Source organism: Pleurodeles waltl, chromosome 2_2 (genome assembly GCF_031143425.1).
Source record: "Pleurodeles waltl isolate 20211129_DDA chromosome 2_2, aPleWal1.hap1.20221129, whole genome shotgun sequence".
NCBI classification, from domain to species: domain Eukaryota; kingdom Metazoa; phylum Chordata; class Amphibia; order Caudata; family Salamandridae; genus Pleurodeles; species Pleurodeles waltl.
In genome coordinates this window covers 644,879,477-644,904,382 of record NC_090439.1, presented here as the reverse complement: position 1 = coordinate 644,904,382, position 24,906 = coordinate 644,879,477, and the positions used below count along the sequence as shown (strand labels likewise).

Here is a 24,906-nt window from a genome sequence, read left to right as displayed (position 1 = left end):
TGTGAGTTTATTTCCTCCGACTCCATTTATCATGCCTCAGTGGGACCTCAATCTTGTCCTTACTTATTTAATGTGTTCTCCCTTTGAGCCGATGCACAACTGTCCTTTACGGCTCCTCACCTTCAAGACTGTCTTTCTTGTTGCCATCACCTCTGCTCGCAGGGTGAGTGAGCTTCAAGCCCTTTCGTCTAAACCTCCATACTTGTCTGTGCATCCTGACAAAGTGGTGTTGCGCACAAAAGCTTCCTTCCTTCCAAAGGTGGCTACGCCTTTTCATGTAGGCCAGTCCATCACCCTGCCTACTTTCTACGCGCCCCCACATCCTTCTCATGAGAAGGAGAGACTCCACCATCTGGACCCAAAAAGAGCGTTGGCGTTCTATCTTAATCGTACTAAAGATTTCCAGGTGGACGATCAACTCTTTGTCAGGTATGTGGGTCCAAAAAAAGGGAAGGCAGTGCAAAAACGTAACATCTCTCGATGGGTACTTCTTTGCATCAAAATGTGCTACGCTTTGGCCAAGAAGCAACCCCCTGAGGGCTTGAGTGCTCATTCCACCAGAGCAACTGCTGCTTCCACTGCATTGGCACGCGGAGTTCCTGTCCTGGATATCTGCCAGGCAGCTACGTGGGCATCCCTGTACACGAATGGTTAGATCGGCAGACCCTGATACAGAGATCTGGCCCGGGACCAGGGTTCAATTCCCACCTCGGCGGGTCTTGGGCTCAATTCCCTTGGACCAGATAATTCTCGCCTCGGTGCCTAATCTAATTAATGGGTCCCACTCTGTAACTCTGGGCAATAGATTACTTAATCTCCACAACGGCCCGACAGCGCTTGGATGCCTGGCTTCACCCTGGGGTTGCCCAGGAGTGGGTGCGTCACAGGGAAAAGCCAGGAGGGGTTCCACAGCGGTATGCGTACAGCGCCTTGAGACCCTAACGGGTGAGTAGTGCGCTATGCAAGTGCGAAGTTTACGTTTCACGTTTACGTTTGCTAAACACTACTGCCTGGACAGTCCGGTCCGTCGGGACGGCTACTTTGGTCGTTCAGTCTTGCAGGACTTCCTAGTATGATCTTGGTTCGCAGCCCACCTCCGAGGATGGCACTGCTTGGGTATCTATCCTAAGGTAAGGAATCTGCAACTAGAAGTCTCCAGCAGATGTACAAGTTACTTACCTTTGGTAAAGAAATATCTAGTAGAGACATATTCTAGTTGCAGATTCCATACTGCCCACCCATCCTCCCCGCTTGCGAACTGATTTCTAGTGACAGGGATTCCCCCCCATCAGGTCCTTAGCTCTGGTGCACCAATCTCAGTGTTTTAAGCAGCTCTGCACTTTGGCTTGGAAAGTTGTTAAAAGAAACTGACGTCACTGCGTGAAGGCGGCATCTATGTACTACTCCCGAAGTCATCACGGCGACTACAACGCCAATGACACCCACGGAGTTAACCGACGCCACCCACCGACACGCAAGGGTATTGCTCAAAGAAAAATGTCCTGATCCAGTCTGACGCCTGGGGAAAATTCTAAGGTAAGGAATCTGCAACTAGAATATGTCTCTACCAGATATTTCATTACCAAAGGTAAGTAACTTGTACATTACAGTTTGAGAAGATTGCTTTTCCACGAAATTGTTAAGTGGGATGAACTTTAGATGACCGTTTTCGCTGTGGTATTTGTAGGATATTTGGAGAACAGTCAGGATAAAGACACTACTGAATGAAATAGAAAATACATCTATTCTAGTTTTACGAGGATGACCCCATTAATAGAGGATTTATGTGTCAGTAGCATGTGATAAAATAACTGCACATTACACTTTGATATAAAATACTCATTCATGAACTCATAGAACATCTTTAGACATAGGCTGGAGTGTGAATTAGACTGTGTCGCAACCAGCATTAGCGAAGCGGTAAAATCAAAGATTACAAGAGTGCTTAAACTATTCTGTTGCACTGGGTTGAAACAGATAATTGTTCCAGGTACTTGCTTTATAGCCTGCAAACATTTCCTGGTCGCCAGTTTTAATTCCGACAGTGGGGGAGAACCTATTATTCAAGGTCTGTCACATTTTGCACCTGTGTGTTGTGTGTTTTGTGTGTGTGTGTGTGTGTGTGTGTGTCTGTCTGCTAAGTTGGGAAGTTAATTATAAAATGGAAGCTAAAGAAAAAATTATTTTATTTACTGAAAATGAGAAAATACTATAAGAGGATGTGTGTACTTTATGCCCACAGCTGATGTGTGAGTAATGAACAAGTTACTTACCAATGGTAAAGCTCTTTCTGATGAAAACTCTATCAACCTGCAGATTCCTCCCATTGGAAATACTCCTCAGGCACTAGACTGCATTGGAAACGTTTCCCAGCAATGCTTTTATGCGCCACTAGTTGTGTGGCTCCATGCTGGCTCCATACTGCCCCAGAAGTGATGGAGATGAGTTGCATACAAGTGCCAATCCTGTGTGCTGCTGTCAGTTTCTTACTTATGAATTTCTGTGCCCTCAGACGCGGAGTGTGAACAACTGCTGGTACCACTGTACACATTCCGGACTTGCGACCTCATTAGGTGGTAAAAAGAGGCCATTCCAAAAAAACTGGGGATGGGAGGTCAGTGACGAATTTTCACTTAAAGATTATCCATCAGAAAGAGATACCAAAGTAATTTGTTGCCAGATAGATACTTACAGTTGAAGATTTCTAAACCTTGAATAGATACCAAAACAGAACTCCAAGGTGAAGGGTCTGTAAAGTGGGTTTAGAGCAAAACGCCTTGCAGAACCGAACGGATGAAATGCCACACCCGCCGGACAGAGCTTTCAAGGCAGTAGTGCTTCAAGAATGTGTGTACTTACACCCATATTGCAACTTGCCAAATGTCAGCAACAGGAGCTCTATGTGCCAATGCAATGGTAGCAAGCCATGGCCATTATGGAATTGGGCTCGCAGACATTCCTGAGATTTTTTCTAGGCCAGCACATAGCAAATCCTGTTGAAGAGAACAATCTAATTCAACAGGGTCTTCTTCTGCACAGCCTTCCCATTCATTCCCCGGGGAACGCCACAAAAAGCGGATTGTTAGAAAAGGGCTATCTGGTTGGCAGTCAGTTTGCACTCTTTCCAAGCAGGAACCCTCACTCTAGTCAGGCTGAGGGAAATACACAGCTCAGATAAACCCTGCTCACGCCCTTGGGTAGCTTGGCACAAGCGGTCAGGCTTATCTCAGAGGCAATGTGTAAAGTGTTTGTATCAACACACAGTAATACAGTGAAAACACTGCAAAATGGACATCACACCACACCAGTTTAGAAAAATAGCCAATATTGATCTAAATCAGTCAAGACCAAAATGACAGGAATCTTAAAGTAAAAAGAGTCTTACTCCATAGAAACAATGGAAACGTTGTTGTTACACAAAGTACCTGGTTTGCATCAAAAATAAAGCAGCATGGGTGAGCGTATGTCAGAAAAGTTGTCGATGTGTTGATTCTTTACTCGCAAGTGAGGGCGAGCGTTGTTTCTTCTCCAGTCGGGTAGGTGGTGTGTGTTTTTTTATCTCCTGCAAGACAGCAGTGCATCGATTTCCGTACGGAGGCGCCTCAGATGTGCGCAGGTTCACGTTGATTTTGACACCCAGTGGTGATGCGTGACAAATCTGGCCGCACAGTGATGGACAACCGAGCTGTGTGGGGTTTGCGTAGATTTTAGTAGCGGAAAGCGCGTGTTGCGTTGTTTCCCCAGCCACGATACAGGTGATGAGTCGATTTCCCAACCGCGATGCGGGTGGTGCGTCGATTTCAGCCGCAAGGCAGGTGGCGCATCGTTTTTACAGACGTGTTGCAGGTGGTGCTTCCAAATTTTCCCCACACGGCTTTCTGTGCGTGGACTTCAGTCCTTGTTCTACTAACTTCAACTTTCAAGGACCCAGGGAATGTATAGGGCACCACTTGACAGGGAAGGAGTCTCAGCAGAGAGTCCAGGTGCTGGCAGAGAACGTCTTTGATGGCCTTGAGACTTCAAAACAGGGGCAAGCTCTTGGAGACACTTCACAAGCAGGAACATACCACGAAGTCCAGTCTTTGTTCTCTTTCAGGCAGAAGCAACTGCAGGCCAACTCAGCAAAGCATAGTCACAGGCAAAGAAAGGGACAGTACTCCTCCTCCAGCTCTTCAGCTCTTCTCCTTGGCTGAGTTTCCTCTTGGTTCTATGTAATGTGAAAATCTGGGGTTTTGGGTCCACTCCTTATACTCCATTCTGACTTTGAAGTAGGCTAACGTCAAAGGAAAGTCTTTGTTGTTCACAAGATCCTGCCTTGCCAGGCCTGGCCCTGGACACACACCATGGAGGTTGGAGACTGCACTGTGTGAGGGCAGGCACAGCCCATTCAGGTGTAGTGCCATCTCCTCCCTCCAACTCTAGCCCAGATGACCCATCAGGATATGCAGGCTACACCCCAGCTCCCTTTGTGTCAACGTGTAGTGAAGATTCACAAACAGCCCAACTGTCAGTCTGACCCAAACAGGGAATACACAAGCAGGCAGAGTAACAGAATGGTTTAAGCAGGAAAATGCCCACTTTCTGAAAGTTACTGTTTGTTACTCCAAAGGGTAGGACTTTGAACTGGTAATGTTTGATGCTATAACAAACCTTAGATATTTGCGATGTGCTGGATGTATGGGGATGCAGAACTAAGCATCTTTTAGATCTAATGCTGTCATGTAGTCTTGTTTTTGTAGTAGGGGAATTACATCCTGAAGAGTGACCACGTGGAAGTGCTCTGAGAGGAAGTACTGATTGAGAGGTCTGAGATCTAGAATTGGTCTGAACGAGGTGGAATGTTTGGTGGAATGGAAGTGAGTTCTAGACGGTAACCATGTTGGATAATTGACAGAACCCACTGATCTGTCATGCTACTTTGCCACTTTGGATAGAAATTTACCAGTCTCTTACTCCCCCAATACACACACAGACACAGACACAGACACAGACACACACACACAGGAGAGGTGTGCTGTGTGGGGATGGTGAGAAATTCACTGTTTGCTTAATTGTGAGGGACCTCTAGATGTGGAGGGTTTACCTCTTCCTAGTGTTGGATCCTCTATAGGAACCTCTAAATGATCCTCTACTGTTGAATTGTGAGGATTGTTTTTGATGGGTGGTTGTTGTTTCGGAAGCCTTTGGTTTGATACCCCCTCTAAATTGTGGTCTATGAAAATTGCCCCTGGTGGGTGTGGTATACAAAGCCCTCATGGCCTTAGCTGTTTCTGAATCTTTACGTTTGTCTATTACTGTATCTACCTCATGGCCAAATAAATGCCGCTTATCAAAAGGCATATTTAAAACTGCCTGTTGCATCTCAAGTTTGAAGCCTGAACATCTTAACTAAGCATGTCTACTGATAAGAACACTGGTGTTAAGTGATCCGGCCGCTGTATCAGCTGAGTCCATAGCAGACCTAATAGCATTATTGGATATTGCTTGCCCCTCATTAACTATTTGCTGTCTCCTTTTTTTGTGCTCTGGAGGGAGATATTCTAACAGCTCCTCCATTTCGTCCTAGTGTGCTCTGTCGCATCTAGCCAAAAGAGATTGTGAATTGGCTATCCTCTTCTTTATCCGGCATCTCCTGTGGACTGACTGTTAGCCCTTTTTCTGGCTGCGCCAACTACAACTGAATCAGGGGGCATTTGAGTTCTTATAAACACAGGGTCTGAGGGTGCTGGTTTATATTTCTTGTCCACTCTAGGAGTAGTAATCCGAGCTTTAACAGGCTCTTGAAAAATATCAGAAGCATGTCTGAGCATGCCTGGTAGCATAGGAAGACATTCATACTGCCTATGCGTTGATGCCAATGTATCAAATAGAAAGTCCTGCTCTATATGATCAGTGTGAATCTGCACATTACGGTAGCCTGCAGTTCTAGCTACTACTTGGTTATATGCTGTAGTGTCCTCAGGTGGTGAAGGTCTGGTAGGATATAAGTGAGAGTCATTTGGTAAAATGGGATCTGAGTCATATATATCCCATGCGCCTGTGTCCTGTTGGTCATCACTAAGATCATCCCTATGTGGTGAGACTGAAGATGTATGTGGTGATAATTGTGCCCCATATGTGGGTGATGGTGATGGAGGTGGTGTGGAAGGAAGAACAGGAGAATGTGGTGGACAGATCTGTTTCTGCTTTGAAGCCTCTCCTTGTTGTTTTTGCTTGAAGATCTTCTTTGGTGGAGGTACATCTTTTGAAGTGTCTTTAAAAGTTAGTTTTCTATTAAAGGACATTGGAGGGGAGGCAATTATTCTTCCTGTGCCCTTCTTAATGAGTATCTTTTTTTTGTTTGGCACCCATCACCTCTAAAATGGGTTGAATGTCTGGTGGTTCCTGGGTAGAAGTAGTTTCTTTATTACCCAGGACTTTCAACTACAAAAGTTTGTTTTTGTCGAACCGAAACCGTTGGCTCAGAAGATGATATAATCCTTTTCAGCTCTGAACATATTGTAGATCTTTTTGGGACCTTAGATGTACTTTCGGATTTTCGGCTCAACTACGAGACTGGTGTTGGAGTCTGTTTGGTCGAAGCTGAGTGCACCTTAGTCTTAAATCTCGGTGCCGAACCCGAAGGTTGGTCTTCCGGACTTTCTTTTCAAATCCGACCATGGCCCGAAGGCAGTGGAGGATCGACAACTAGATTGCTGGAGTCTTTTTAGTAATTTTGATGTGGTGTGATGGTGCAGTTGTACTCACATACTGCGCCACAGGCACATAGTGACTGCCGTCACCTGAAAGGGCCTCAGAGTCAGAGTCTTGGATTGAAAAGACTACCCCCTGCCGAACTTCTTCTTGGGCATGTTCTTCGCTGAAGATGTCCGGTGTGTCTTCTGTTGATTTTGACGCCATCTTGAGACGACGAGCTCTCCGGTCCGAAGAGTCTTTTTAGATCGAAAAGATCTACAGGCGTCGCAATTGTTCTCCTGATGGTCTGGAGATAAAGAATGCATACAGAATGTTAATCGGTGTACGGGAATTTAGCGTGACACCGAGGACAGAATCGAAACGGAGTTCGTTCCATCAGACTCGCATTGAAGTAGGCCCTTGAAGGGCGTTGCCCATGTAAGAGCAAGAAATTTGACCCAGACGGTCTAAATCGGATTGAGTACAGATAGAAACACGATCGAAAACAATACCGACGATATTATAGAAGAGTAGAATAAGTTTGAATTACCAAATCGAGATTCACCGGATCTAGAGGAAAACACGTCCGAACCCGATGGCGGAAGGAAAATAATCTAAGAAAGGACTCAATGCCCATGCGCACTATCACCAAGAGGAGGAGTCCCTCGACCTTGTGTCTCGAAAAAAGCTTCTTCGAAGGAAAACAACTTGGAACACTCTGAGCCCAACACTAGATGGAGATATATGCACAGCATGTGTATCTGCAGCTACACATTTCATCAAATATATATATCTTTATTGAGGTACGTGCCTTCTATTGGACAAGCCCAAGGAACAGATGCAAAGCGTGTCCCACACCGACATGCTATCTCTCTTGCCACTAATGGAGCACCTCAGGAAAATTCAAACAGGAATACAACAGGAGCTTACCCACTCGAGCGAGTACAGAAGAGAATGAATGAAAGCCTCTTGAGTTCATCAACATCTCTCTGACGTGCTAAATAAGCCCCACCTTGGTAGGACAATGCTGCAGGGGAAAAGACATTTAATGTTCCCCACTCATAGTGCAATGTTTTACTCTAAGTACGGAGTTTTTCAAAAGGCACACAAAACCAGGAGCTAGGAGCAATGCAGCATTTAATGTGGGTGTATAGGAATAACTGAAGATATTCTTTTGAGTAGCAGGGCACCAGTCACGAGTACAGTAATAATGAATAGGTGAGAAGTTAAAGAACAGTCATTTGCTGCTTTCTATGGACACAACAGAATTGTTTTAACCATTAATGTGACAAAGAATGAAAAAGATTAATCAACAAAATTACCTCTTTTTCCTGCTAAAGCAAACTGAATGGCATTTCCTCCAACCCCGCAGAAAGCATCAAGGATAATTTCACATTTTATGGACTGGGTAACTCTGCCAGCAATGTGCTCTGCAATTTTCTCAGGCGTTACTGAAAACCAGCCCTCTGATGAGAAAAACAAACAATTGGTTCCCTCAAAAAGAATAAATAATTACAGATTATACAAGTTATGAACTTGACAAATATGACAAATTGCAATTGTGCAACGGAGAATGAATTTACTGGTGACAAAGCAAGCACTAAGACTTAACCTGGGGCATGGGTGCATATTCTTAAATTACAATGTTGAGGGAGAGCAATTAAAACAAATATTTGGAATGCAATGAGTCTCGCATTTGCTCGAGTTAGAGCTATTAGCATTGTAAACTCCTAACTGGATTTTTCTTGCCCCATAAATTGAAAATAAAAAGTAATACAGTTTCACATAAGCGAGGCGATTCAAAGCGCCACGCCATGCGCGTGAAGGAGACACACAAAAGGAAAAAGAAGTGCGCTCGCAGTCAAACATATTGGCAAAAGTGCAAATAGCCATGAAACAGGGTCGATGTCCAAAGCGGTAACCAAACCTCCCCAAGGAGGGACAAATGTAAAGTATTTGCCAATGATAACAAAGGACTTTTGAAGGGCAAGCCCATGAACAAGCAATAATGATGGGCATGAAGGGTGTGTGGTTAAAAGTCCAAATAGCTAGCAACAAGTCTGAAAAGCAGCGTTTGAGTGCTGCTATGCTCCACCTAAAATATTTACATTACTCTATCAGCCAGTCGGTGTATTTTGCACTTCCATAAAACTTGAGCTTAAGACAAACCATATTCCAATCCTTCAAAGCTTTAAGGTGCCAAAGAAATACAATACTTTTGGATACCGTGGGATGCTCGTAGGCCAGAGGTCACATTCATTATTTTTAAATATTTACATCATTCAGAAGGGAAAACTGTCAAAAGCACTTTACAGTTACTAGAAAAGCAACATGGGTTTAAAATAACCACCTTGTGAGGAAACCAAAATTATCAAACACATTCCAAAGAAAGAAGGCTGACCGATTTAGAGTTTGACAAAGGGGTTATGCCGTCACAATGGTGACAGATAGCCCGTCCGACAAAATATAAATCACATACGATAAAATAAGACTCATATTTCGGTGGATGGGATAATCGTTACCGTTGTGACGGGGGTAACACCTCAGCTGAACTCTAAAGCAAGCTTAGTGTTTTAATGATAAATATGTGCTAGGGTTTGACTGCTTTTCTTGCACAAAATGCAAAGCTATAAAACCCCATATTCCAGAGGAATTGTGAAACTCTGGAATATTTTACAGGTACCTTTGAAACACTGATTCCATCCTCATAATGACAGCCCTCACACCGCTCTGCAGTGCTTTACTATTGTCATGGCTAATAGGAATATGGGATTTTGAGGACCAAATTATACAAACATGTAAATTATGCCACATGTTCTCTGGTACTATTATTTTCATCCATTTGAGACAGCAAAATTTTTAGTGAAATCTCAAATCTGTGCAACTGTAGTCCATTCAAAATTATGAGTTAACTGCTGCAGCCACAGAATCACATAAATCCACTGTCCTTCATAAATTTCCATTAATTTAGCAACCATTTATTCATGAAAGGTGATCACAATCTACACATTCTAATTCCAGTCAGTGCCGACTGTTGGCTGCCTGCTGAAGAAAAAATATTTTTCAAAATCAACATTTACTGTAAAAAAATATGTAACGGGTAACACATGAATGAAAATGTCACTTACCCAGTGTACATCTGTTCGTGGCATTAGTCGCTGCAGATTCACATGTTGTGCATAGTCCGCCGTCTGGTGTTGGGTCGGAGTGTTACAAGTTGTTTTTCTTCGAAGAAGTCTTTTCGAGTCACGAGACCGAGGGACTCCTCCTCCTTTGTTTCCATTGCGCATGGGCGTCGACTCCATCTTAGATTGTTTTCCCCGCAGAGGGTGAGGTAGGAGTTGTGTATGTTAGTAATAGTGCCCATGCAATGGAATGAATAAGTATGTACAAAATAAAGTTTAAGTAATATATTTACAAATGTATGTTGAAGATTACTTCCAAACGGCTACAGGCTCCCGGGGAGGCGGGTGGGCGCATGTGAATCTGCAGCGACTAATGCCACGAACAGATGTACACTGGGTAAGTGACATTTTCAGTTCGGTGGCATGTGTAGCTGCAGATACACATACTGTGCATAGACTAGTAAGCAGTTATCTCCCCAAAAGCGGTGGCTCAGCCTGTAGGAGTGGAAGTAGTTTGAAATAAAGTTCTTAGTACGGCTTGACCTACTGTGGCTTGTTGTGCGGATAGCACGTCTACACGGTAGTGCTTAGTAAATGTGTGAGGCGTAGACCATGTGGCTGCCTTACATATTTCGGTCATTGGGATATTTCCTAGGAAGGCCATGGTAGCGCCTTTCTTTCTGGTTGAGTGTGCCTTTGGTGTAATGGGCAGCTCTCTCTTTGCTTTAAGGTAGCAGGTTTGGATACACTTAACTATCCATCTGGCTATACCCTGTTTTGATATTGGGTTTCCTGTATGAGGTTTTTGAAATGCAATAAACAGTTGTTTTGTTTTCCTAATTAGTTTTGTTCTGTCAATGTAGTACATTAGTGCTCTTCTGATGTCTAATGTATGTAGTGCCCTTTCAGCTACTGAGTCTGGCTGTGGAAAGAACACTGGTAGTTCTACTGTTTGATTTAAGTGGAACGGTGAAATAACTTTTGGTAAAAATTTAGGATTAGTTCTTAGAACTACCTTATTTTTGTGTATTTGGATAAAAGGTTCCTGTATAGTAAACGCTTGAATTTCGCTTACTCTTCAACGAGAAATGCAACCTTCCACGTTAAGAATTGCATTTCGCAAGAATGCATGGGTTCGAAAGGTGGACCCATGAGTCTTGTTAAGACGATGTTGAGGTTCCATGAAGGAGCAGGTGGTGTTCTTGGTGGTATAATTCTTTTTAGGCCTTCCATAAACGCTTTAATGACAGGTATCCTAAATAGTGAAGTTGAATGGGTAATCTGCAGGTATGCAGAAATTGCCGCGAGGTGTATCTTTATGGAAGAGAAGGCTAGATTTGATTTCTGCAAATGTAGTAAGTATCCTACTACATCCTTTGGAGATGCATGTAATGGTTGAACTTGATTACTATGGCAGTAGCAAACAAACCTTTTCCATTTACTTGCATAGCAGTGTCTAGTGGATGGCCTTCTAGCCTGTTTTGTGACCTCCATACATTCTTGGGTGAGGTTTAAATGTCCGAATTCTAGGATTTCAGGAGCCAGATTGCTAGATTCAGCGATGCTGGGTTTGGATGCCTGATCTGTTGTTTGTGTTGTGTTAGCAGATCTGGCCTGTTGGGTAGCTTGACATGGGGTACTACTGACATGTCTAGTAGTGTTGTGTACCAGGGTTGTCTTGCCCATGTTGGTGCTATTAGTATGAGTTTGAGTTTGTTTTGACTCAATTTGTTTACCAGATATGGAAGGAGAGGGAGAGGGGGAAAAGCGTATGCAAATATCCCTGACCAATTCATCCATAGAGCATTGCCTTGAGACTGCCTGTGTGGGTACCTGGATGCGAAGTTTTGGCATTTTGCGTTCTCCTTTGTTGCAAATAGGTCTATTTGAGGTGTTCCCCAAATGTGGAAGTAAGTGTTTAGAATTTGGGGGGTGAATCTCCCATTCGTGGACTTGTTGGTGATCTCGAGAGAGGTTGTCTGCTAGTTGATTCTGGATCCCTGGAATAAACTGTGCTATTAGGCGAATGTGGTTGTGAATCGCCCATTGCCATATCTTTTGTGCCAGGAGGCACAGCTGTGTCGAGTGTGTTCCCCCCTGTTTGTTTAGATAATACATTGTTGTCATGTTGTCTGTTTTGACAAGAATGTATTTGTGGGTTATGATGGGTTGAAATGCTTTCAACGCTAGGAATACTGCTAGCAATTCGAGGTGATTTATATGCAACTTTGTTTGATGTACGCCCCATTGTCCTTGGATGCTGTGTTGATTGAGGTGTGCTCCCCACCCTGTCATGGAAGCATCTGTTGTTATCACGTATTGTGGCACTGGGTCTTGGAAAGGCCGCCCTTTGTTTAAATTTATACTGTTCCACCATAGAAGCGAGATGTATGTTTGGCGGTCTATCAACACCAGATCTAGAAGGTGACCCTGTGCCTGTGACCATTGCGATGCTAGGGACTGTTGTAAGGGCCTCATGTGCAGTCTTGCGTTTGGGACAATGGCTATGCATGAAGACATCATGCCTAGGAGTTTTAATACCATCTTTGCATGTATTTTTTGTGTCGGATACATGGCTTGTATAACCTTGTAAAAATGTTGAACCCTTTGTGGACTTGGAGTGGCTATCCCCTTTGTTGTGTTGATTGTCGCTCCTAAGTATTGCTGTGTTTTGCACGGCAGAATGTGTGATTTTGCATAGTTGATGGAGAAACCGAGTTTGTAGGGGGTTTGTATGACATACTCTGTGTGGTGTGAACACTTTGTTAGGGAGTTGGTTTTGATTAGCCAATCGTCTAGGTAGGGGAACACGTGTATTTGCTGCCTTCTGATATGTGCAGCTACTACTGCTAGGCATTTTGTAAATACTCTTGGTGCGGTTGTTATACCGAACGGCAACACTTTGAATTGGTAATGTATTCCCTTGAATATGAACCTTAGGTATTTCCTGTGCGAGGGATGTATCGGTATGTGGAAATACGCGTCCTTTAGATCTAAGGTTGTCATATAGTCTTGTTGTTTTAGCAGTGGTAATACGTCTTGTAGCGTGACCATATGAAAGTGTTCCGATTTGATGAAGATATTTAGTGTTCTGAGATCTAAGATTGGTCTCAGTGTTTTGTCTTTTTTTGGTATTAGAAAGTACAGTGAGTAAACTCCTGTGTTCCTTTGTGTACGTGGTACAAGTTCTATTGCGTCCTTTTGCAGTAATGCCTGAACTTCTAATTCCAGAAGGTCTAAATGCTGTTTTGACATGTTTTGTGTTTTTGGTGGGACATTTGGAGGGATTTGGAGAAATTCTATGCAATAACCATGTTGGATAATTGCTAAGACCCAAGTGTCTGTTGTTATCTCCTCCCAAGCTTTGTAAAATTGGCTTAGTCTTCCCCCCACTGGTGTTGTGTGAAGGGGTTGAGTGACTTGTGAGTCACTGTTTGGTTGTAGGGGTTTTGGGATCTTGAAATTTTCCCCGGTTTCTAGGGAATTGTCCCCCTCTGTACTGGCCCCGAAAGCCTCCCCTTTGGTACTGTCCCTGGTAGGTAGACGGTGTTGATTGTGAGGTGCTGGCTTGTGTGGCTTGACCCCGAAACCCCCCTCTGAAGGGTGTTCTGCGAAATGTGCCAAAAGTGCCTCTGCCCTGCGGGGAATAGAGTGCGCCCATGGCCTTGGCTGTGTCAGTGTCCTTTTTCAATTTCTCAATTGCCGTGTCCACATCGGGTCCAAACAATAGTTGTTCGTTGAACGGCATATTGAGCACTGCCTGTTGGATCTCGGGTTTAAACCCGGATGTGCGCAACCATGCGTGCCTTCTTATGATTACCGCGGTATTTATTGTTCTTGCAGCTGCATCCGCAGCATCCATAGAGGAGCGTATTTGGTTATTAGAGATATTTTGTCCCTCCTCAACTACTTGTTTTGCCCGTTTCTGTAATTCTTTGGGCAGATGCTCGATGAGATGCTGCATCTCATCCCAATGGGCTCTATCATATCGCGCTAGGAGCGCCTGAGAGTTCGCAATGCGCCACTGGTTTGCAGCTTGTACAGCAACCCTTTTTCCAGCTGCGTCGAACTTGCGGCTCTCTTTGTCCGGAGGTGGGGCGTCGCCTGATGTGTGCGAGTTGGCTCTCTTGCGAGCTGCCCCTACTACAATTGAATCTGGTGGCAGTTGTGATGTGATAAAAGCAGGGTCCGTGGGAGGTTCTTTATATTTTTTCTCCACCCGTGGAGTTATCGCTCTTCTTTTGACAGGTTCTTTAAAGATCTGTTTTGCGTGCCTTAGCATTCCCGGGAGCATAGGCAGGCTTTGATAGGTGCTATGGGTGGAGGAGAGGGTGTTAAAAAGGAAGTCATCCTCGAAAGGTTCTGAGTGTAACGACACGTTATGGAACTCTGCTGCCCTAGCTACCACCTGTGCATACGCTGTGCTGTCCTCAGGTGGTGAGGGCTTGGTAGGGTACGACTCAGGACTATTGTCTGATACTGGGGCGTCGTAAAGGTCCCAAGCGTCCTGGTCATCTTGGCTCATGGTGGTATGAGCTGGTGAATGTGACGGAGTTTGTGCCGGTGATGTATGAGTTACAGGTGGAGGAGAGGGTGGTGGAGTTACTTTCTTCACCACTTTTGCTTGTGGTGTTTGTTCTTGTGTTTGGAACTCGAGTCTCCTTTTCCTCCTGATTGGGGGAAGAGTGCTGATCTTCCCTGTCCCACTCTGTATGAAGATCCGCTTCTGTGTGTGGTCTACGTCAGTGGTTTGTAACTCTTCTTCAAATCTGTGCTTGCGCATTTGAGAGGACAGTGATTGTTCCTCTAAATACGAGCTGGCCGTCGGTTCGGTTGCTGGGCGTTTTGGCATCGAAACTGTGTCTTTGCTTGTTTTCGGCTCCGAGGAGAATTTTCTCTTTTTTGTAGTCGAGCCTTCTCGGCGTCGATCATCCTTGGTGCCGCTGTCTCTGCGTCGAGCAGCTTCGGTTCCGCTGTCTCGGCGTCGACCCTTTTCGGCAGCACTTTCTCGGTCCCGAGATTGCTGCGTGCCTGTGTCTCGACCGAGTCGGACGATCTCGGCACCGGTTCGCCCTTTTTCGGTGCCGATGGACGGTCACCTATTTTATGGGTTGAGCCATGGCCTGTTGGCAGTGGCGTCCCCTGGGCCTTGTCTGTTTTCCCGTGTGGTGCTTGTTTCGACGTCTTACTCACGGTTTCTTCGACGTCGAATTTCTCCGAGTCTGATTCATGGATGGAGAAGGCTTCCTCTTCTTATCCTTGTTCCTCGAACCCTCGTTGTCCTGTCGGCGTGGACGCCATTTGCAACCTTCTGGCTCTTCGGTCACGGAGCGTCTTTCGGGACCGAAACGCACGACAGGCCTCACACGTTTCTTCCTTGTGCTCGGGCGACAGGCACAAGTTACAGACCAAATGTTGGTCTGTATATGGGTATTTGCTGTGGCATTTAGGACAGAATCGGAATAGGGTCCGTTCCATCGGTGTCGATGTTACACGCGGTCGGGCCGACCAGGCCCCGACGGGGGGTCGAAGTTACCCCGAAGGGCTACCGGAGCTCTTCACGATTCGGTGTCGATTCTATCTAACCCGATACCGAACGAAACAATACCGATGCAGTTTTCCGAAGTTTTGACTATCTTTCCGTCCCGAAACCCGGAGCGAAAAGGAACACGTCCGAACCCGATGGCGGAAAAAAAACAATCTAAGATGGAGTCGACGCCCATGCGCAATGGAAACAAAGGAGGAGGAGTCCCTCGGTCTCGTGACTCGAAAAGACTTCTTCGAAGAAAAACAACTTGTAACACTCCGACCCAACACCAGACGGCGGACTATGCACAGCATGTGTATCTGCAGCTACACATGCCACCGAACATATGGTTCCAGGTTCTAGCGACATTTACAAACCACTTGGCCTTCAGCCTGGTGCTTAATGATATCACCTGAAGCACTAAATGATAATATTGAGCAATCTTACAAGGTTACCCATTATGCATCCTTCTGTGAGCTGGTGTAGGTCACTGAGAAGCGAGCCATCTTGCACACACGCATGAGCCCTATTCCTAATTGCAAACAGGACTCACTAGTAGGTGTCAGCTGACCTGCACAATTTTGCAGGTTGTGAATAAGTGTGTCAGCTATCATCAGCACCTGCACCCAGGAACATCTTAAGGATTTTGGGGGTGTTAGAAATGTGGCCTCTAGTTAGCAGTCAGTTTACACCCTGTCTAAGTAGGGACCCTCACTCTAGTCAGCGTAAGGGAATCACACACCTAAGTAACCCCTGCTCATCCACTTGCTAGCTTGGCACAAGCAGTCAGGCTTATCTTAGAGGAAATGTGTACACACACACACACACACACACACACACACACACACCTCACTCCCAATAAAGCACATAGAAACACAATAGCTCCAACTAGGATTATCACGACGTCGTTGACAGAGTGATGCCCAATAGTAAGACGCCACTCGTGAGGGAGTGCGGCACCGGTCACAGAGTCGCACGGACCCCAGGTACAGTAACTTTGAAAACAATGAAACAAAGACATTGCACGGAGTCCGGGAGGTGAGGTGTCACTGGAGCAGCATCAATTCCTTACTGCTACCAGGGAGGTGAGGCGTCGGTTCCTTATGGTTGCAGGGAAGGTGATGCGGGGTCGGTGGTGAGGCATCGGTTCCTTACGATCCGGCAGGGTTGATGAATCCGGCGGGACAAGACACGATGAGGCAACCTCTCAGGGTGGCAGTCACGGCATGGGGCCACAGGCGCAGTGGCAGAGTCGGGTGTCACGGATGTTGGTGACACGGCACTCAGGACTCACAATGTGTTGGGACTTCAGAGGTGCTGCAGCGGCATCGGGGTCAGTCGCAGTCATTACACTCTAGTGGGGACCATGGCTTTGGTGAAGGCAAAATGCCCAGCAGCGCCGGATCTGGATACGTCTGGAGTCGAGGTGCCTGGTTTTTCTTGTCTTAAGGCCAGCTTTTACTCCCAAGGGCCCAGGAACTGGAATGGGGACCACCTGACGAGTCAGGGTCTTCAGTACGAGAACCCAGAGGCTGGTAGTTGAAGTCGTTGCTGTCCCTGAAGCAAGCTCAGTCCATGCCCTTGGAGTAATTTCACAAGCAGGATACACAGCAAAGTCCAGTCTTTGGCCTCTCCAAAGCAGAAGCAGGAACTGCAGGCCAACACAGCAAAGCACACAAAACAAAGAACAGTACTCCTCCTCACAGCTCTTCTCCTTGACAGAGGTTGTGCTTGATCCAGAAGTGTTTTAACGTGGTGGGGCCAGCTGTCCAATACTTATACTTCTTTCTTCCTTTGAACTAGGCAAACTTCAAAGGAAAGTTTTTGGAGTGCACAGAACCTGCCTTACCTGCCCTGGTCCCAGACAAACTCTAAGGAGTCGGAGACATTATTGTGTAAGAACAGGCACAGCCCTATTCAGGTGCAAGTGTCAGCTCATCCCTCCACTCCAGCCCAGGAAGACCCACCAGGATTTTCAGGAAACATCTCAGCTCCATTTGTGTTACTGTCTAGAGTGAATTCACAAACAGCCCAACTGTCAGTCTGACCCTGACATGTATTCAGGAGCCAGGCAGAAGCACAGAATGGTTAAGCAAGAAAATGACCACTTTCTAAAAGTGGTATTTTCAAACTTACAATCGAAAAACCAACTTTACTAAAAGATGTATTTTTAATTTGTGAATTCAGAGCCCCCAAACTCCATATGTCTTGATGCTCCCAATGGCAAATTACACTTGAAAGGTATTTAAAGGCAATTCCCATGTTAAAAAAACAAATGTGCAGGATTTTACTATCAGCACATGTAAAATACACCAATACATGTCCTACCTTTTAAATACACTGCCCCCTGGCCATGGGGCTACCTAGGGCCTACATTAGGGGTGCCTTATATGTACTAAAAGGAAAGGTTTGGGCCTGGCAAGTGGGTGGACTTGTGTTTTGCTTTACTTTTGACTGAGCCAAAATATACACACTGAGAGGAGTCGAAAAGATTCTCTGGAATGCACTTCTTAATCTGAAGAAGACATTCATTATAGCTTTTCGCAAGGTTCGTGAAGGAAGGCTTGAATAGCAAAAAGTGTACTTCAAAATGTGCAACAATTAAGTAAGATCATGTATAAAGAATCTTCAATCTATAAACAGCAAATATATACATGCAAGTATACAAACACTTATATTGATATATGTATATATATTCATACACAATGCAAGGCAAATAATTAATAGAAATGCATCACCGTTGGGCCTGTCAGGTGCTTCATCTTTCTCATGCTAGCAAGACGATGACCCCGTTCGACTGCGAGAAAGAAATCTCTACCCTCACGGGAAATATATCAGGCATACTACGTCTAAAATCCTGACTGAGGTCTCGGAATCTACGACTGCCGATCAGTGTCATCTTCTATATCCTAAAGAACCGGAGAAGGAGCCTTCTGGAAAACCCCTCCCATCAAGAAGAAATATTAAAAAATGCTGGCTAGTTTAGGTAAGCTTTGAAAGAAACACGTTGGAAATTGGCCAAATTCACAAGGCGTCCCTCCCAAAGTTAAACCGTTCCCTGTTGTACCATAAACATCAGTCAAGTACATCCTTATCATGCTGACTAACTCCTCCATATTATGTACTAGCTCTTCATGATAATATGTCCTAGCTCTTCGGTGAGAAAGAGAACACGCAGAAATAGAAAACACGTTGCATAACATGTTTCTATGGAAAACTACTCGCACCTCTAAAGTGGCAGTGAGACTAAGCTAAATACAAAATGGAGTCTATAACTAGTGACCACTGAAGTGACGGTGGGCAACTAAGCCAAGTGCAAAGTGGTGTGACACAAAGTCAGTGGTCAACACACAAATATCACTACAACTTGCCAGGTCGACATGGCAGTTTACACAGAGACACTGCAATGGCAGGACTGAGACATGTTTACAGGGCTACTCCTGTGGGTGGCACAATCAGTGCTGCAGGACCACTAGAAGCATTTGATTTACAGGCCCTGGGCACACATGGTGCACTATACTAGGGACTTACTAGTAAATTAAATATGCCATCATGGATAACCAATCATAATCACAATTTACACAGGGAGCACTTACACTTTAGCACTGGTCAGCAGTGCTAAAGTGCCCAGAGTATCAAAACCAGCAAAAACAAAATCCAGTACACAGTCAAAAAAACAGGAGGTAGAGGGAAAAAGGCAGGGGAAACCACATCAAGGATGCAAGGTCTAACAGGGGGCGCCCTGTTGGAACAGATTTTAATTTATGATCCAATTTCAGCTCTTTCGTGCCCTCTTTGGCCAGGTCAATACAGTGCATGGGCGCACTGGTCCAAATTCTAAAATCGTTACACCTAATATTCAGGGATAGACGTGTGTTTTCAATATTGCAAAACCGCAGAAGCTCACTATTATTACTGTAAATAATCTCAGTGAAACCCTCCCATTTCTCACGCGTGAGGACCTGTTTGACCTAAAATAATCTTTTTTAATAGTTGTTGCATGCAACAAATGCATTTTTCTGCAAAATGTCATATAGAGCCTCACACATCACTCACATTAAAAATAAATTAAAGAGAAACAGTATTTAAGACAATCTGTTTAAGAATTATTCATGGGCATTCGGGCACAACTCTTCATAACAGAGCAGAGTATTGGGGGGGTCTCCTGAAAGGCTGGGGCCTTGGGATAGAGCCCACTTTGCCCATGCCTTAAAACGTCTCTGCCTGCACCCTGTTCACAATGGTTTAAAGATGTTTGCACATGCTACTTCTTTTTTTGTTAAGTCCCCCCACCCTGCCACTCCTCGGCAAGGTGAGGATCAAATTTCAACCCCTCGTCTTTGTGCACAGAAGGTGGTTACAAGATTATTATGTACCCCCTTGAGCAGGTTTACACTAACCCCCCCACCATGTCCAGCAGTTTTTTTTTTAACTATCCCCATGTTTGCAAACACAGGAGGAGAGTTTTCTGTGTTAAACTGAAAATGGGTATTAAGAGGGGCTAAGGAAACGCCCCACCAATCCCTGGGGCTATAGTAAAAAACAGAGGGAAAAAAAAGCTGCCACAGGAGAAAGCGTTTAATATAAAAATCTTCGGGAAGATGTGTGGCAATCATTAGAGGCAGAGTGAACATAGGTGTTGCAAGTAAGCCAGGCAGAAAGTGAGAGATGCAAGGGGCAGAAGGGCACACCAGAGCTCCACAGGGCAGCAGCACACAGATTAACTTCAGGGACCCAGAAGTGCATTGAGGAAAGATAACAGCACACAATGGAGCGGAAGGGGAAAACAGTGGGGCAGAAGGGGAACACACAGTCGGTCAGAAAGGGATCATGCAGTTGGAGCTGCAGGGTGGCGAAGGGGCATACAGAGGGTCCTCTGGGGCAGGGAAGGCAGTGACACAGGTGCTGCATAGGGATGGGACACACGTCAGGGCAGCAAGGGACAGGAGGCCTAAATAATTCATGCAAAGGGCAGCAGGGTGGCACAGAAAGGGGATGCAGCAATATAGGGGTTACAAAGCAGATAGGGGCATACAAAGGGTTCCATAGCGGGTCAGCAGGGGCAAGGCAGGGTGGTATAAAGAGAGGGTTGGGACAATCTTGAGGGCTTCAGGTCGGTGGCCAGATGCAGAGGATGCAGGGTCAGACAGAGGGTGACGGGGGAGCAGGAGGTACAAATAGTACATTTTAGGGTGAAGCAGGACAGTATACAGAGGCTGGGGGGAGGGAAGGTGCACAGAGAGGGGTTGTAATACAGACAGGGGCATACTTCCTAACTCAAGGGGCAGGGTGGCACACAGACTTCAGGCGGAAGAGGGCACTCCTAAGGGATGCAGATAAGGAGAAGCACAAAGCAGATGTAGATGAGGCCGGGACACAGAGGGAAGCTACATAGACAGGTCAGTGCAGTATATTAGAGTTGTAAGGCAGGGTGGGAGCAGACTAGAGCAGCAGTATAGTGGGGTGCAAGGAAGGCATAGAGGCAAACAGAAGGGTTGCAGGGAGTGGTACTGGGGACAAAGGACGGCTGAAAGCTATGCCCTTTGGGATCTGGTGGTCTCAGCAAAAGGCATGGGTGAATATCATGCCCTTGCCCAAAGACAGTAAGACATTGCAAAGACCAGGCCCCAGAGGTGTTTGGGGGGGGGAGGGGGTGGCCAGAGAACTTTGGGCTAGATGTACGCAACACTAGTCGCATAATACTGATTGCAAATTGCAACCAGTATTTTTGCCACCATAGTGGTAATTTGTAAACCACCTTATATATTGAGAGGCCTGTTCGCAAATTTCGAATTCCTAGTGGGACGCAATTCAACCTACCTCATAAATAATAGAAATCTCAGTCATCACAGGGATGGCGGCCCTGTAGGACCAGCAGACAACCATGCTGGTGACTGCTTTGAAATAAAGCTTTTTTTTTTTTTTTTTACATGCAGCATGTTTTTCTTAAGAGGGGGAAACAATGAGACCTTTGTCTACTTTAAAAAAAATATCTTTGTCAACATTCACAAAGGGAAACAGGTTCCCTTCCTGGCTTCGAATGGCTTACCACTGCAAGTGGCAAAAGATTGATGTTCTGTGACCAGAATTCAGTCAATAAACATGAATACATACCAATGAAATTTTGTATTTGGAAGGGGTGCCGTAAACATGTCCCTTCTGCAGTAAGTTATAATTATAAGTTATAATTGTAGTTGCTGTGATTGTGCAAGCAGTCACCCTGTATCTTACTGGTTGAGCTCTGTCATTGTTTATCTAAAGTTCTAAGTTCTATGAAGTGGGGAGGTAGTTGGACCTAGGCTGTGTAACTTCTTGGATGCTCCAATAAACAGCTAAATCTTTGTCAATATCTATATATGTCACCTCGCTTCTCTGTAACCTAATTTGGCGACGAGCTGAACGAACCCTGAGGGAACATCCAGGCATCCAGAAGGAAAAAGGGATTTTGGAAGCTTTAACCGGTGTCTACCTACTGAGCACATTGTGTCAGGTGAAATCTGTGCAGTCAGTCAGTTCACCGACTGCGTTGCTCTCAGCTGGTCTCAATATTTTACGCTGCTAAGTAGTATTTGGGACACAGCAGAGGTATCTGCCTGTCAGAAATTCACATCAACCATTGCCATCTGTGCATCCAAAACAACCCCTATTTTCCAAAGAAATAGATTGAATTGCGTTTGTGACGACACACAGCGGCCATTTTAGGAGATTGGGAGAATGCTTTGGAAAACAAGCCCTATTTTTCACAAAAATAGATTGAACTGCGTGCGTGACAAAGCAAGGCGGGCCATTTTAGGACATTGGGAATATTACAATTTATTAACATACGAACAACGTCAAATACACTCACATGAAGATTTTTAAGGCTGATCACTTGACATAACGGTGACTGGCACACCATTTGACTATTCCAACATATAAATAATTTTAAATGCTCTTGCGCAAGGAATTCAGATGCCATTTATTTGCCAATTGTTTGTTGTTACGGTGATTGGCACACCATTATCCCTTATATACTGCATACAAAACAAAGTTTTCAGTATTGACAGATCTACATTTTATTTAATCATCTAGTTCACAGAATTATCTTTTCACTACAGCAGTAGCTGGATTTTGTTTTAACCTGTCTGTTACATGTGGAAATCCACCACCAGCATTTTATAGTGGTCCCAATCAACATTCAATGACATGGGAAAAAATGGTTACGTCAATTTCAAAATTATCTTATATTTATCTTTTGGCCATTGATGGCACAACATTTCCAGCAGCAAGGAAAAAAGCTGTACTATTAAATTTAATGGGCACGCATGCGGAAGATGTTTTTGAACATTTACCTGCAATTTCACCACCACAAGGAGTTGAAGCAGGCAATTACAATTGTTTCTCAGAGGCATTAGATAAACTTAACAAAAGTTTTAAAGAAGAACCACATATTTTAATGGAGATACACTTTTTATACATGTCATCAGTTAACTGGATGAGTTTGTAGATTCCTACGATTCCTATGTTTCTGCTCTTTGCAGTTTAGCAGCTGACTGTGCATTTCTAATACAAGTTGACACATATATAAGAGATCAATTAATTATACGATGTTCCAATAAGAAAATTCAAGAACAACTTTTGAGTCAACACAATCCATCTCTGCAGGAAGCAATTGACATTGTCAAAGTGTAGAACGACCTATTAGTTCTTTCAAGACTATTAATGTGGCTAGTGCCTCTTTGGGGGTATCTGCATTAACATAAAAAAATGCAGACAAGCCTATGGGTACTAAAAGTAAATTTAGTAGATTTAGCAAACCTAATACATACGTGACTGGTATAAGACGTACAAGAGCACAATGCAATCGTTGTTTGGTTTAAAAACACCTATTGCTCAATTTAAATTGTGTCCTGCTGAGGGAAAAAGAGTGTTTTAAGTGTGGAAACATTTAACATTTTAGTGCAGTATGTCAAAGTAGCACCACAAGAGTATCTAGTATACAGGAGGAGGGTTTGGAAGATGAGAATGTCATGTTATGTGTCAGCGAACAAAGTGTTAGTAGTCATGTTATGCCTGCTAATATGTTGATAGGAGAAGGAGAAGGTAATAATATTAAGTCTTCCACTGGAAAGAACGAAGTTTATACTGTTGCCAGTAGTGAGGAAGCTCATACAGTTACCAATATTGGCAACAGCATGACAATATAGATAACGAACCATATATTGCACCTATGTGTGAAATTGTGATTGATGGTAGGAAAACTAGTGTGGTGGCGTATTCTGGATCTCCATATACCATTATCTTAGATTGGTTTCCTAAACAATTGGCAATGCAAGAAATTAGAAATTAGAATCTGATGTGAAAGTGTTTGGTTTTGGTGGTAAAGAAATGAACAATAGGATATTTTATAACAAAAATAAGTTTCAAGTACAAAACTATCACTGGTAAAGAGTTTGTGGCAGTTGATGGAACCCATGTGTTGGGTTGGAGGCATCAAAGAACATTTGGTATTACACTTAAACCTAATGCAAAAGTACAAGTATGTTTGGTAGAAGAAATAAATGTTCAAAGTGTTGCGGATGAGGGAAAAAATTAGGAAGTAGTCTAGATAAACATATGAGCCTATCTGATAAACAACTTGGAAAGGTAAAAGGTTTTTCTCATCTAATACAACTGAAAAAAGATGTTGTTCATATCAAACATGAGTTAAGACGTGCCTTTATCAGTTCATAAAGAGTTATCTCAGATGTTAAAAAAATATGTATGAAGAGGGAAATATTAAACCTGTGAACTCATCAGAATGTGTATCTCTGGGTATTTTTGTACAAAAAAATTAAAAAAAAAAAAAAAAAAAAATCAGAATGTGTGTTGATTTGAGGTCAGTTAACAGACACATTTTTGGTTGATTGTCATCCGCTACCAAAAGTGCATGAGCTGTTGGCCGATACAGATGGGGCCAAATAACTCACAACTATTGATTTGAAGTCGGCCTACCACCAAGTGGACTTGACTAATGATTGTAGACATTACAAATTTCATCACACCTGATGGTGCGTTCAGATACATCACAATGCCATTTGGACTCGCACCGGTATTCCAAAAGTTAATGTTTTGTTTATTTAGGGATATCAATGGGGTAGTCACGTTTCAGGATGACATTCTGGTGTATTCGGATACAGCAGATCAACATTTTCAGATTTTGAACAAAGTATTAGACATATTAGAAAAAAGGGCATGACCGTTCGTTTGGACAAATGTACATTTTTTATGTATGAAGTAGAATATTTGCATGACAAGATTACAAAAGAAGGCATTTTTGCAAAAAAGGATTAGTTGGAGTCGATGCGCAATATGCAAAATCCTAGTGACTATGATCAACTGAAATCATTTTAAGGTTTATGCGAAATTTACACTAGATTTGTTAAGAACTTTGCTGATGTTCTTCCTCTGAGATTGTTACTCAAGAAGGGAACAAAATTTGAATGGGGTGTGGAACACACCACAGCTCTCAATAGTTTAAAAGAGAAAACCATTCAGTCTAAGCTTTTATGTCCTTCCATCCACAATGCTGTGAATGTAGTTACAGTGGATGGTAGTGCT

The 24,906-nt window shown here is 44.1% G+C and overlaps 1 protein-coding gene across 2 annotated transcripts in view; it reads right to left on the bottom strand.

Moving 5' to 3' along the window:
* TGS1 (trimethylguanosine synthase 1) overlaps positions 1–24,906 on the bottom strand; it is a 279,522-nt gene that overhangs the window by 92,975 nt on the left and 161,641 nt on the right. For both annotated transcript variants that reach the window (XM_069220193.1, XM_069220194.1), the window contains exon 10: positions 7,998–8,141. In XM_069220193.1, coding sequence (XP_069076294.1) covers positions 7,998–8,141 — 144 coding nt within the window. The remainder of the gene's footprint in view (positions 1–7,997; positions 8,142–24,906) is intronic.